The sequence below is a fragment of the Protomyctophum bolini genome, assembly GCF_963924005.1.
Source record: "Protomyctophum bolini genome assembly, chromosome: 18".
Taxonomy (NCBI): Eukaryota; Metazoa; Chordata; class Actinopteri; order Myctophiformes; family Myctophidae; genus Protomyctophum; species Protomyctophum bolini.
In genome coordinates this window covers 26,715,083-26,728,808 of record NC_137879.1, presented here as the reverse complement: position 1 = coordinate 26,728,808, position 13,726 = coordinate 26,715,083, and the positions used below count along the sequence as shown (strand labels likewise).

General features: G+C 43.5%; 1 protein-coding gene across 1 annotated transcript in view; it reads left to right on the top strand.

Annotated features, from left to right (window-relative positions):
• The window catches only part of ryr2a (ryanodine receptor 2a (cardiac)), a gene marked incomplete at both ends in the record, with an annotated part of 231,061 nt that overhangs the window by 164,780 nt on the left and 52,555 nt on the right, over positions 1-13,726 (top strand). Inside the window, 13 exons of the mRNA XM_080790070.1 lie at positions 702-817; positions 950-1,014; positions 1,400-1,521; positions 2,767-2,816; positions 5,623-5,683; positions 6,362-6,600; positions 6,739-6,820; positions 7,223-7,353; positions 7,515-7,642; positions 8,131-8,323; positions 8,565-8,647; positions 9,631-9,788; positions 10,241-10,328. Of these exons, the coding sequence (XP_080646196.1) occupies positions 702-817; positions 950-1,014; positions 1,400-1,521; positions 2,767-2,816; positions 5,623-5,683; positions 6,362-6,600; positions 6,739-6,820; positions 7,223-7,353; positions 7,515-7,642; positions 8,131-8,323; positions 8,565-8,647; positions 9,631-9,788; positions 10,241-10,328 (1,516 nt within the window). The remainder of the gene's footprint in view (positions 1-701; positions 818-949; positions 1,015-1,399; positions 1,522-2,766; positions 2,817-5,622; positions 5,684-6,361; positions 6,601-6,738; positions 6,821-7,222; positions 7,354-7,514; positions 7,643-8,130; positions 8,324-8,564; positions 8,648-9,630; positions 9,789-10,240; positions 10,329-13,726) is intronic.

Here is a 13,726-nt window from a genome sequence, read left to right as displayed (position 1 = left end):
TGGCCGATTAATTTAATGCCTAGCCTAGGGTCTTGTCTGCCACGTTGGCTGGCCAGGAAAATGCAGAGCGAAAACTCTGATTTATATAAATCAAAATCACATTCCATAGACCTCTCTATATGTGACGTGCCTCTTACAAGCTTGTAGTATGGGCACCCCAAGGTTTCTATGGGCTACTTGGAAATACATCACATTGTGAGCTTGTAGATCAGCTTTTTTCACAGAATATTCAGTCATATTTGCCGAATGTTCATCTATTACCACAGCGGTCCCCAAACTCTTTTGGCCGTGCACCCTCTGTTAACTCCTGACCTAGCTGACGCACCCCCCAATGCTCAGTCTTGTTGTATTTGGCTGAAGATTATACATTTTTGAATATGATTATGGCAAATAATCACAGAATGTCACTGCACTGAGAGACATGCAGCTGCGGTATACTCCTGCAGCTGCTCTAAACATCTGCTTACAACAGTAGTTTACCGGATTTTGACGTTTGTGCACCACCAACACCATAAAACCGCCATTACCCTTTTCATGTCACACACACCCAAGAGGGCGTTCCGCACCACAAGGGGTGTACGCACCACAGTTTGGGAACCCCTACCACATTCCAAGAATAGAGACACTAGGGTTCAAGCGGTTAAACCGAAGCTACAGTACGTGTTCGTGTATACTGTATTTGACACATGTTTTCTTGCTAGAGGTGGGAAGGTGCAGGAGTTGGACACGCCGGCGATAGAGAAACGTTTTGCCTACACGTTCCTCCAGCAGCTGATCACATATGTAGACCAGGCCCACCAGCACATGATGGAGTTCGGTGAGACTTTGGCCCATTCCCATTTTCGCCATCACATAAGACAAGGTTCACATGACATGACAGGAATGTGCATGCAAATTATGTAAACACAATCAGTGTTTTCCTTTTTTTCTTCTCCCCTCTGTGCCTCAGATGTGGGAACGAAACCTAAAGGAGAAAAGGTTCCACACGAGCAGCAGATCAAGTTCTTTGGAAAGGTCCGGGCTGGCAGTCAACATGACAAGCCATTATAAACTAAAGCAGTGGTTCTCAAACTGTTTAATTTCAAGGACACCCATAACTGTCAAGAGTTTCAGACCTCTAAGGGTCCATTTGGAACCCCCTCAAGTAACCCTGAGGGTCCCTGGACTCCCACTTTGAGAACCGCTGTCATGCAAATAAAGTGTATAGAAATGATTAAAAGAAGCACAATTATTCTGCACGTATTTTTTATTTTAAGTTAGTTTTGTACCTACAATACTTGACTGCAAAATGCTAAACTTAGACGGCTCTCTTCACACATGTCCATATACTGTATAGCAGAGCTGTATCCTTAACTGTAGACTTGAAAGTAATGTAGGCCTAACCATTATGACCCCACAGGTTGTTCTACCATTGGTGGACCAGTACTTCAAGAACCACCAGCTCTATTTCCTTTCCACTGCAGTCCGACCAATCAGCAGTGGTGGCCATGCCTCCAACAAAGAGAAAGAGATGGTGACCAGGTGACCAGTTGACACAAACATCCATAAGATTATCATTACTATAGTAATATAGAGAAGGAGATGATGACCAGTTGACACAAACATCCATAAGATTATCATTACTATAGCCTTTGTCTAACAATATGAAGCGGTATACGATCAAAGGACCTAGCGGTATAATATATCATTATTCATTATAATAATCATTATTTTCCGCCCCAATATAAAGATAAGACTATTACCACTAAATTGCAGATTTAAATGCTGTCTTGGCTGAGTCGATCTGCATTCATGACCACTTAATTAATGTCTTTGTTAGCTGGGAAATGAGGAATGTGTCAAATCCTGTTATCTTCTTTGTCATTGTCACCCTGATGAGCAGTCCCATTGCTTATAAATAGAAGATTGAGTGGTAGGTTGTACACAATCCAAGGTCATTTTCAACGTTTCTAAATTTATAGTACTTCACTCCACCATAAAATATAGCAAGAATATTGCCACTAAACTGGCTGTCCTGGCTCCAATGGGCAAGTCGATCTACTTTCATGAACACTTAACTACTGTCTGTGTTCGCCAGGACATTTGAAATGTGTCACATCCCGGATCAATAAAAAGGTCTGTCTAGTATTGAAGTTCGTGTCTTTTACACAAATAGCTTTGTTTGCTAAGTTCCTGGTAAGACCAAATGTCAAGAAACAATTTCTCACAAAGAAAGATTTACTTGCAATATTGCGGCCTACACATTTAGTACTATACGGCGGTGTTGCGCTCCGAAAATAGCAGATCTACAAGCTCACAATGTGCCGCATCGGTTTGCATTGGGAGCTTGTAGATTGTTTTGAACATGTGGCACGCAGCATGCCCAGAAGTATAAATCAGGCTTAAAGTCACTGTTCAGAAAGCGTATTTCAAATAGCCCACCCTGCTGTGTTGTACAAAAGACCTCATGCTGAGTACTTTGATGTCGCTACCACACAGACATCAAACAGCTCTGCTGTTTCATCACTGTTTCACTTTATCTTGTCTAGTCTTCTTTGTGTTCGGCTCATTTTTCCTTTATGTCTTCCTTCTCTGCAAGTGACCATATTTTACTGTCCCGTTGTCAATTTTCATTGTATTACCCCCCTTTCTTTCTCCTCTCCTCTCCGCCTTTTCTCTTTTTTTTTCTTTCTTTCTTTCTTTCTTTCTTTCTTTCTTTCTTTCTTTCTTTCCTCCTCTCTCTCTCTCTCTCTCTCTCTCTCTCTCTCTCTCTCTCTCTCTCTTCAGTCTTTTCTGCAAACTGGGAGTTCTTGTCAGACATAGGATATCCTTATTTGGTAAGGACCATGATTGTGTGCCTGTTACTAGCATGCTACTGCTGATGCTAAGTCTGCTACCGTGAGTTTCTACCCGTGTTTGATTTATCTGGACTTTTTTATTTTCTGGAAATAGAACTGGTAAATGTTAGTTCACATGAAGATTAAGTAAACAGTGCTTCCCAATATGGCTTCATCCCCTTCCCCACAGGTCATGGAATTTGATAGAAATGTGGAATTTAGGGACTTAGATGTTATCTGTGATAACAAAATAAAATACCTAAAGCATTGGAATTTCATTAAGTCTTCCTAAACTGGCCTTTAAAAAAATTGAAAGCTAAAAGCAAAAAAGGCACAGAGTAGCATCAAAGAAAAGTTTATTATAATCTAACCTGGATGTACTCTGAAGCCAATAATGTCCATTGGAGTTATCCTGTGTCTTTTTTAAAGGACTTACAGTATGATTGAAGTTCTGTGTCGCCATGGCAATGCAGCAGGAGTTTGTTCTGTCTGTTCGGAGGGGCCCCAAGGACAAACTGTACAATATTTACAATATTTAGTGAATGCCGTTTTCACCTGTCATTCACCAAGAGGAAATGCATTATTTTGTCTGGTATTATTACGTCTCCAGTCTGTTGGAACATGCATGTTGTCTATGTCTACCTTGGCTCCTAAATCCACCTGTAATGAACTGTTGTGTTCTTTCGTCTGGATGTCATTACACTGCAGTTCAATCAGCAAAATTCAAAGGGCCACTTTAAAGGCATTAAATGAGGCGTGCACTCGCTGTGCGTGCCACGTGTACTTAATGGAAAAGCACTTCTAGTGCTTTTGGTACAAGCTGTTGTAACAAAGGGGTTTGACCTGCGCATGTCTCGGCACAGGCATTATTTCTTATTCTCATATGAATCTCCCAATCTCATTACCATCTCATGCTCATTCTTGTATCAATCACATTCCTGATCTGATGTTATTGTATCTCGTTCACCATTTCAATCCAAGGCGCAGACCGCAATTGACGTATGATGTTCGTCATTTGGTTTTTCAGTGTTTATGATAGAGGACGCTCTTAAAAACTCGGACCACCTAGAGGTGTGCCTAGTTGAGCTGTGTGGCTCATCACTGACCTTGACCTTTGATCACCAAATCCAGACATTGAGTTCGAGTTCATGGCCTTGTGTTGTGATTTGAAGATGATATTACAGTGTATTGAGTCATTTGATTGCAGGCAGAGTGACACAGACAGACAGACAGACAGCTCATTACTGTACTTTTGCAAAGACCTTGTGGCTCAACGAATGTCATTGAAACTGTCAGTATGTATACAGAATACGTATATGTGACTGTCGAGATGGTGTCATGCATATGGCCATTGGACCATGGCCGACGCCTGCTAAAGTTTCCTAAGCGGATTATGAAGGCTATCCGGGCTGATTCCTGGATTCATTACTGAATATGGGGATGTGGAGGGCTCTCGTGTACTCACTGCCCTCCTCATTATGTCTGTCCTCACTCTAGCCATTCCATCAAAAACACCCCCCCCCTACCTTCCTTTGTTCACTTTTTCACCCCTTCCACTCCCCCGTCTCTCTCTCCGACCATCCCTCCACTTTCCTTCTACACAACCCCCCACCCCCCACCCCACCACCATCCATCCATTCCAGCCCTCCTCTCCTCTGTTCTTCCTTCCATCCCTAATTCCACCCGTCCTCATGAAGGATCGCCCCTTCCTCCCAATTTCTCCTCCCTCCCTCTGTTTCCATCTTTCTACTTGTCTCTCTCTCTATCTCACACCCCCCCCCCCCCCACACACACACACACACACCCAACTGCAGCCCCCCAACCCATCTCTCTACCTGTACTCTTTTGCCATCTTTGCACTTTTAGCTTCTCTGAGCTTTCAGGATAGTAAGCCTGAAACTGTTTTGTTATAGAGGTTGACCCTGTGGAACTCTATGTCCCTACTTTATATTTAATTCACTGATAATTAATCAATGGATAAGAATGCTGGCCAAGCACATTCACATATCCATTGCTAATGGCTGAATGTAAAACACTGCTGACTAAAGCCTCTTTTCATTGAGCAATTTACTGCCAATTCATTTTTTGTTTCAAAACAACATTGACGTCAGGCGATGTATGTAGAGTTTTCAATCAATGGTGTATGAAAGTGTTGCTGTGTTTTGTGGTTGACTGGATGTTGCGTTCATGATATAGCATTTTAGATTATAAATAAGTCCCACTCATTTTGGAAGCCATTGGTGTTGGAGGAGATTGGTCCAATATTAAATTACAATTGAGATAAACTAATAAAAGAAAGAAACTTTAAACTTTTACAGTTTTTTGGTTTGGGATCGTGTGCATGCATACCGGTATATCTGTATGAGTGTCCAAGTTGTTTATGGAGTGTGCACACGAGTACATGCAATGTTGTGCATGCAATGCATGCATGCAAAACTATTTACAATGTTATGTCTGCGACGCGTGTGTGTGCATGTTCTCATAATGTGTGTGTGTGTGTGTGTGTGTGTGCGCGCGTGCGCAAGTGTACGGTCATCTGCTTAAGGCGTGCATGTGTGTGCTGTATGTTATGGGGTGTACTGTACTTCCACTTATGTTACCGTGTGATGGGTAGACAATAGAAAAGTCTGCTGTGCAATTGTATACTCATCAAGTGGCGATTTTCCCACTCTAGTTTACTGTACAGACTAGTTTGGACACGTTTACATTCTTTGCACGCAACAGAGGATGCTATCAAAGGCTCTTGTTATTTTCACATTATTTTCACATCTGTCATGTCCATCTGCTCCCTTCACTGTTCTCCCAGGTAATGATGCCACTTCTATAGTCAACTGTCTGCACATACTGGGGCAGACACTTGATGCAAGGTAGGTGCGTGCGCATGTGTGTGTGTGTGTGTGTGTGTGTGTGTGTGTGTGTGTGTCACATGCGTGCGTGTGTGTGCATTTACAATGGAGGAAAATGCCAGATTCCGAGATTTTTTTATTGAAAACTTACGGACCTACAGGGTGTAAAGCAGAGAAAGCAGCTTAGATTTTGCATTTGTACACGTTAAGAGTTACTTTGAGGCAGGGATTTTCGCTGGCGGCCAGAAATAAGCCATATAGTCGCTTAGACTCTCGTATACAGAGAGTGATGACGTCAGAATCGATAAATATGTCTATGAGAGTCTAAATCTTGGGCTAGAATGAACCAATGAATTAAGTGAATATCTCAGCAAATTAGCAAGCTTCTGGCTTCTATCGTGCATTTGTGTCTCCAAATATTATATACGGTAATGCTAACTGTCCCTTGTAGGGAAAGGTTTATTCTCGACTGCCAAGTAAACAAAGATCGCTTTTTGCATTGCACTGGATTGATGCCATTCATTTCGTTGTACACTTGTTCATTATGTTCAATGGCAAAATAAAATCCATCCATCCACAACAACCGTTGGCAGATTGAAAACATGAACTGTCTAATGCAAGTCTAAAATCCACTAAGAACCAGACACATATTCACATATTCATATGTAGATTCTGAAACCCCGTCTAACCCGCCTGCAGGACTGTGATGAAGACCGGTCTGGAGACGCTGAAGGCGGCACTGCGGGCTTTCTTCGAGAACGCTGCAGAGGACCTGGAGAAGACGCTGGAGAACCTGAAGCTGGGCCAGTTCACGCACACCAGGACGCAGCCCCGCGGCGTCACGCAGATCATCAACTACATCACCTTCGCCCTCCTCCCCGTGCTCTCCTCCCTGTTTGAGCACATCGGACAGAACCTGTTCGGGGACGACCTCATGTGTATGTCATGATAAGGAGGAGGAGGATGTTGATATTTAGATGCAGAAATTAAGGCAAATGTATTAGTAGTTTTTTTTTTTATCAAACTGTGGATTTTTGATTGATTGTTTGATTGATCCTTTCTCACCTGTCCTCCAGTGGATGATGTCCAGGTGTCCTGTTACAGAATTCTTAACAGCCTCTACTCTCTGGGCACCAATAAGAGCATCTATGTAGAAAGGTACATTTAAAAAAAAAGTGTGTGTGTGTGTGTGTGTGTGTGTGTGTGTGTGTGTGTGTGTGTGTGTGTGTGTGTGTGTGTGTGTGTGTGTGTGTGTGTGTGTGTGTGTGTGTGTGTGTGTGTGTGTGTGTGTGTGTGTGTGTGTGTGTGTGTGTGTGTGTGTGTGTGTGTGTGTGTGTGTGTGTGTGTGTGTGTGTGTGTGTGTGTGTGTGTGTGTGTGCGCGCGCGATAGCCCTGAAATGTATTATCTCCCTTGCCCATGGAGGATTTTGTTTACTGGTGTGTAGGAGATGTGTTTCACTTTTCCTCTTCCTCCTCATCCCTTTCTCTCTGTGTTCATTCCCTCTCTGCTTCATTTTCCTCCCTCCCTCCTTACCCTGTTCATGTCCTGTTCGGCTGAAGACAACGTCCAGCTTTAGGAGAGTGTTTGGCTGCCTTCTCAGCTGCCTTTCCTGTGGCCTTCCTGGAACCTCAGCTCAACAAGTTCAACAGCTACTCCATCTACAATGCCAAAGGAGCCAAAGAGAGGGCAGGTACAGAACAATACTGTGTACTTGCAGGACATTAAGTGACGAAAATGAGCACTCCGTAATAGAACATGGCTTGGGAATTAGCTCCCATGCAAATCTGAGAAGCTTGACAGCCATAGCAACAGTAACTAATATAATGTGGGTGGGACTTTTGCGCCTCTCAGCTCTAGGTCTTCCTGCCCAGGTCGGGGAGGTGTGTCCTCTGATCCCAGCCTTGGAGAAGTCTCTGGAGGAGATCATGGAGCTGTCCGAGTCTGGCATAAGATACACACAGATGCCCCATGTCATGGAGGTAAGGACCAGGCACGTTGACCATATACTTGTGGTGACAACATGGTAAATGTTCTGTGTTTGCCGTTAGAGTTAGGTTAGGGTTTGAGGTACTGTAAGTTGTTACTAATGACAGTTGGACCAATTGTATGTCTAAAATAAAGCCTGTACGCTCTACCTACTGAGCCACTGCCGCCCAGATCTGACAAACCGTGAGATGAAAATATATATACGGTATGAGAAATATGTAGAATTTGTTTTTATTTTCCCCTTGCTTCTTCTTCTTCCCTTTCTTTCTTCCATAAAAATAATGAATGGGAACTATGCATGAAAACGAACTAATTTCACCCACTTTACTTCTATAAACCTGTGATGTGACAATGAAGCTGATTCCAAGCTTTCACTGGTATCGTTTGCTCGTCCACGAATGCTATCCGGCGGTTAAAATGGTTAAAATGGTTAAAATGACTGCTTGCTTGACTGCTGGGTGTTGTGGTCCTCTGCGTGCAGGTGGTGCTGCCGATGCTGTGCAGCTACATGTCTCACTGGTGGGAGTACGGACCGGAGAGTAACCCTGAGACGGCTGACAGCTGCTGCACCTCCCTGACTTCCGAGCACATGAACAGTCTGCTGGGCAACATCCTGAAAATCATCTACAACAACCTGGGAATAGACGAGGGGGCGTGGATGAAACGACTGGCAGGTATACTGTAGGAAGGAAAAGAGAGAGAGGGTTGTGGTTGTGTGTGTGTGTGTGTGTGTGTGTGTGTATGTATGTGTGCGTGTGCGTGTGCATGCACATGTGTGTGTGCGTGCAATCCGTGCATGTGCGCGCGTGCTGGGGGGTAGACGGAGAGAGATGTACGGTAGGAGACTGTATAGCTGATTGGAAACTATTTTAAAATGTTTTGACTGTCAATCATGTCTCTGTTCCCACCCCCAAGTCTTCTCTCAGCCAATCATCAGCAAAGCCAAAGCTCAGCTGCTGAAGACCCACTTCCTGCCTCTGATGGAGAAACTAAAAAATGTGAGGATTGTCATTACATTTTTTATATTCTTTATTTAAGGAATGAAACATTTCAGGTTTATATATTTTTTTAAAGATTGAGTGCCATGATTTTTTTCCACCCTAAAACATGATCATCAGTTCTTATTGTTATATAAGGAGGAAGATTCTTTTCAAAAAAGTGTACATTATTTGTTAAAATGTCGTTTTTATGTGGGCACCCCCACCAGTTCATTAAGTATGCCTGGTTTGCCTGGTGGGTGGTGATGGGTGGTGAATTGATCCACCTGAACTTAAGCCACACCCACAGCTGCAGTTGTATGATAAAGGGGGCGTGTTACTGTTTTCTTCATTGACACGTTTGACTGTCAAGGGTTCAGCCTCCTGGAAGAAACCCTAAATACAAAGGGAATGCATCAGTGTACATAAAAACGACTCCAGGGTGTCTAATGAAGTACTGTCACCTCATAGACACATGAAAAACTGTAAAAATACAAAACTTATGGCACTCCATCTTTAACAAAGACAAGAAAACAATTAAAATAAAGTGTATGGGAGAGATAGAAGATGTGTACATAAATGTTAAAGTACAATAACGTTTTATACCCAGAAGAAGACATTAGAGAGTGAAGATGTGAAGTTGTGAGCGCTAATTAAAATAAAAACAAAAAGACACATGAGTAAGACAGTATTTTCAGTCATTCAATCCTTACCACTACAAAAGAGGATTGTCATTCGATTGTACTTCTAATATACGATTATTTATTTGCGATCACTTCAGAATTTAATATTAAACGGTGGAACTGTACATTACAGTGAGGTAAGAGGCAAACCATTTGGGTTTCCAGGGACTATTATAAACTGTATCTGGGTGGAACATTAGTCAAAAATAGACAATCAACAAAGAGATTCGGTGTAGAGTATACTTTAGTAACGCAAGCCGTTTTCTCTAAGAACATGTGGTTGAAATAGTGATTTGGATTGTGATTTAAATGTCTGTGCAGAAAGCTGTGGTGGTGATGGTGGACGAGGAGACCAGCCGGATTGAGGGGCGGGGCGACATGTCCGAGTCAGAGCTCCTGATCCTGGATGAGTTTACCATACTGATCAGAGACCTGTACGCCTTCTACCCTCTCCTCATACGATTCGTCGACTACAACAGGTACAACATGCTCATTTAGACCTGTTACACCTTGTTACAGTGACGCACAGAGAATGTTAGAGAGGCAGGGCTGAAATTCCCTAAAAGGGGAAGTTTGAGAGCTTGTAGATGAGCTATAAAACATGCAGTAATCCTGGTCTCTATACTGCCTCCTACCCGGGGCGCCTGATTGAGGGGAAAGGAACTGGTTGGAAAGACGTGTCCAACTGGGGAAACTCTCCCCCAGTCAGGTGAAAAGAAGCGGCATGAGGTCAGTCCGTTGCTCTCCCCAGGTTGGCAGAGGGAGTGTAGCGCCCAGGATTACATTAAATAATTGACACTGAGTGAAAAAATGGGTTGAAAGAATCGTGGGATAATCTATTTTACGTTCCTGATTTTGATACAAAGCAACAAAAACGACTCTGTCATCATGATTCCCTTCTCCATGATTTCCTTTTGTTTTGTACTGACAGGGCCAAATGGCTGAAGGAGCCCAACCCAGAGGCAGAGGAGCTGTTCCGAATGGTGGCCGAGGTCTTCATCTTCTGGGCCAAGTCTCACGTAAGGCATTGTCCATCTTCTGGGCCAAGTCTCACGTAAGGCATTGTTCATCTTCTGGGCCAAGTCTCATGTAAGGCATTGTTCAGACTGCACTTTATTTCTCAAATATGATCTTTAGACTGACCGTCCGCACTGTTAATTGCAAGTGATCAGTCTGCAATTCTGCATTGGTTGATGTGGTAACGACATAGGCGTGAGTAAGGCTTAACTTATAACTTAACTTTCGCCGAGCAAAAAGGCATACAACGAAGTATAAATCAAGTGTCAGGCTGACAGATTTCTTCAGAACTTCCGAGGAATGGGCTTCAACTTCTTAGAAATCTGTTTACATGTGTCTTTTTTGCTGTTTGGACTTGATAAACCAATATGATTCCAAACATTGGATTCGGGCTGCCAGTCTAGACATAGCTTATAGGAGCTTCACAGGGTTTTGCAGTGCAGCAGCATTATATGATGTGATGCAAGTGTTTTTGTAACCAAAAAGTGGACTTCATTAACACAAATCGACTCCCACTAGGAAAAGTCTAAATTTAAATGTTATCTTATTTTTAAATAATATATGAACATGTATGAACATTTTTCAACGATTATGCTAAATAACTGTGATTCAGATCGGAATCACTCAATTGTCAGAGTAGATTAACCATTTATTGCAACAAATGGAATACAGATAAATTTGGCGTTAAAGGCATCCCAATTTTGTCAAAGCAGCATGCTAAGCAAAATCAGAGAACATTAGCATTAGTATACAAGAACAGCACATAAGACAGTTAATGATATTAACTTGAGTCATGCAAACTTGAAACATACAACTTGAATGTATTTTAACATTAAAGCCATAGAATATTGAATCAGATTAGAGCTATGCAACATTGAATTATAGTTTACTTTAAAGCCATGTGCACGAGAATTTCAGTTCAACATTCAGTTTGCACGTTTGAGCAGTACGTAAGCAGTACATTTACGTTAATATTTAGCTTGAATCAGCAGACATAAATTCACAAGTATTTGAGCCTATGCCAGACTCTTGAGCCTATGCCAGAATATGATCAAAAGGTGGCGGCTGGGGTGGTGGAGGCAAGCTTGCTCGCAGCAGCAGTGTCTGTTTGCGAACGCAGTGAGCACTTACTATGAGACCTAGCAGATCATGTCTGTGCGTGCGTGTGTCCCCCCTTTGTGCCCATATATGGAGCTACGTCCAAATATGGAGTGTGTTGCATCAACAAATCACTCGGCTCCATATATGGGCACAAAGGGCACAGACACTTTGTGCCCATATATGGAGCTACTTCCAAATATGGAGTGTGTTGCATCAACAAATCACTCAGCTCCATATATGGGCATAAAGGGCACAGACACTTTGTGCCCATATATGGAGCTACGTCCAAATATGGAGTGTGTTGCATCAACAAATCACTCAGCTCCATATGCGTTCGCTTCCCGCGTTCGCGCGTCTTACTCGTAAGCAATGAAGTCGAGAGCCGCTCTGTTGGCCCGGATGGTTAGCTCAACCGTCTGGGCACCTAGGCTGCCAACTCCCGAGCCCGACGGCCTTTGCCGCGTGTCACTCCCCATCTCTCTCCCCCTTCCCTGTCTATCTACTGTTCACTGTCAATAAAGGCATAAAAAGCCCAAAAAACGAATCTTAATAAAAAATAAAAAATAAACCGCTCTGTTAACTCATCGAATGCGCAAAGCGTTTTTAAACGTTTTATTATAGCCAAGCGCAAGAAGCGCATAACGTTTTTATACGTTTTATGGTCCAAAAAACGTTTTTTTATTGATTTCTATAGTTCAACTATATTTGCGCCCGGACAACTCATAATGTAACACCGATCGGCTCTAAAAAGAGTTAAAACCCCCCCCTGCTGAAAAGAGGTGTTGGTCTGAGAAGCGTCTGGCACCGCCTATTGGTTGGTCTATGCGAGGACGTACGACGTATTGGAGACGGCCGTCCGGCATAGACCAACGCAGATGTCAGGGGATCTAAAATGGATGGGACAATGCTCTTGTTTGTGTGAATACACTCGATTCCCCCTCCCCTCCTGTTTCTACATGGTTTCTCCCGAGGGAGAATGGTGGGGGGGGGGGTCTCTTCCTCTTGGATCGCATTGGCAGTTCCCCCCCACTCCCGAGTCCCCACTGCTTTCAACTGCAAGGCTTGCACTCACTCTCATTCTCGGAACAAGATACAACGCGATTTGCTCTCTGCCCGTATATAAACCTGCAATGATCGGCATTTGATTTCATAACGTAACGTTTGCCAGACACATGTGGAGTTAGTCATGGACAGATTGCACATCATTATCGAGGGCCCGCCATGATACGTTGGTCGCTGATCGCAAGCCGTACTGCTGCTGCGCTGCTCGCATCCTCCAACCATCCAATCCACCCCCCTTTCTCGTTACAACAGGCTATTATAAACTCACCGTCGAGCAGCCTGCCCTGCACCTAATGTGATAAAATGAACGGCAGGACAAAATCGGATCGATTATTATCTGTCTATCAGCAACATACGGGTGTTTGTCTTGCAACGACAGGTGGTGCTTTCTCGTTTTTTTTCTTCCAAATACGTTGACGTGCTGCTTCTGCTGCCGCATCCATGTCGTTGTTTTTCTTGTTTTTTTTCCCAAACATGTCCAGACACAATCCGATCCAGTCTCGCGTCTCACCTTATAGATACGCGAGACTGGATCGATGAGGTTAGTGGTATGTCTGGACATGTTTGGAGCGGCACACGACAATCGACAATAATGTTGATTATGCAAGATCATTTCCTCAAAGCCTAGTTGCCCCCCCCCCCCCCCCCCCCCGTTACTGCGATTGTTTGTAGCTCGAATCACAGAATGAGTTCAATGAGCGTAGGGAGAGGGCACATATGGGGCTACGATTGAAGAAAGTTTCCAAGTCCGTTTTATGATCAGATAATGTGCATCAAGACTCTCTGCTTTCATAAGAAAAAAACTAATACTGTAATTGCGAATGCAATGAGCACTTACTATGAGACCTAGCAGATCACGTCTGTCTGTCTGTCTGTCTGTCTGTCTGTCTGTCTGTGTGTGTGTGTGTGTGTGTGTGTGTGTGTGTGTGTGTGTGTCTGTCTGTCCCGCTTACTGTATATGTGGACCTGGCCCTTTTGTGCCCATATATGGAGCTGAGTGATTTGTGAGTCATGGTGACATGAGTGTGATGGCGTGGTCCTGCTTTGGGGACTCCTTATATGGTTATGGCTGAGTCATGGTGACATGAGTGTGATGGCGTCTTTTGTGACCATATATGGAGCTGGCGTGGTCCAAGCACTAACTATGACACCCTGCAGATCATGTCTGTAATTTATTCTAATTGTTATTGCAATTTACGATCTGCGTTCGCCTTCCGCGTTCGCGCGTCTTACTCGT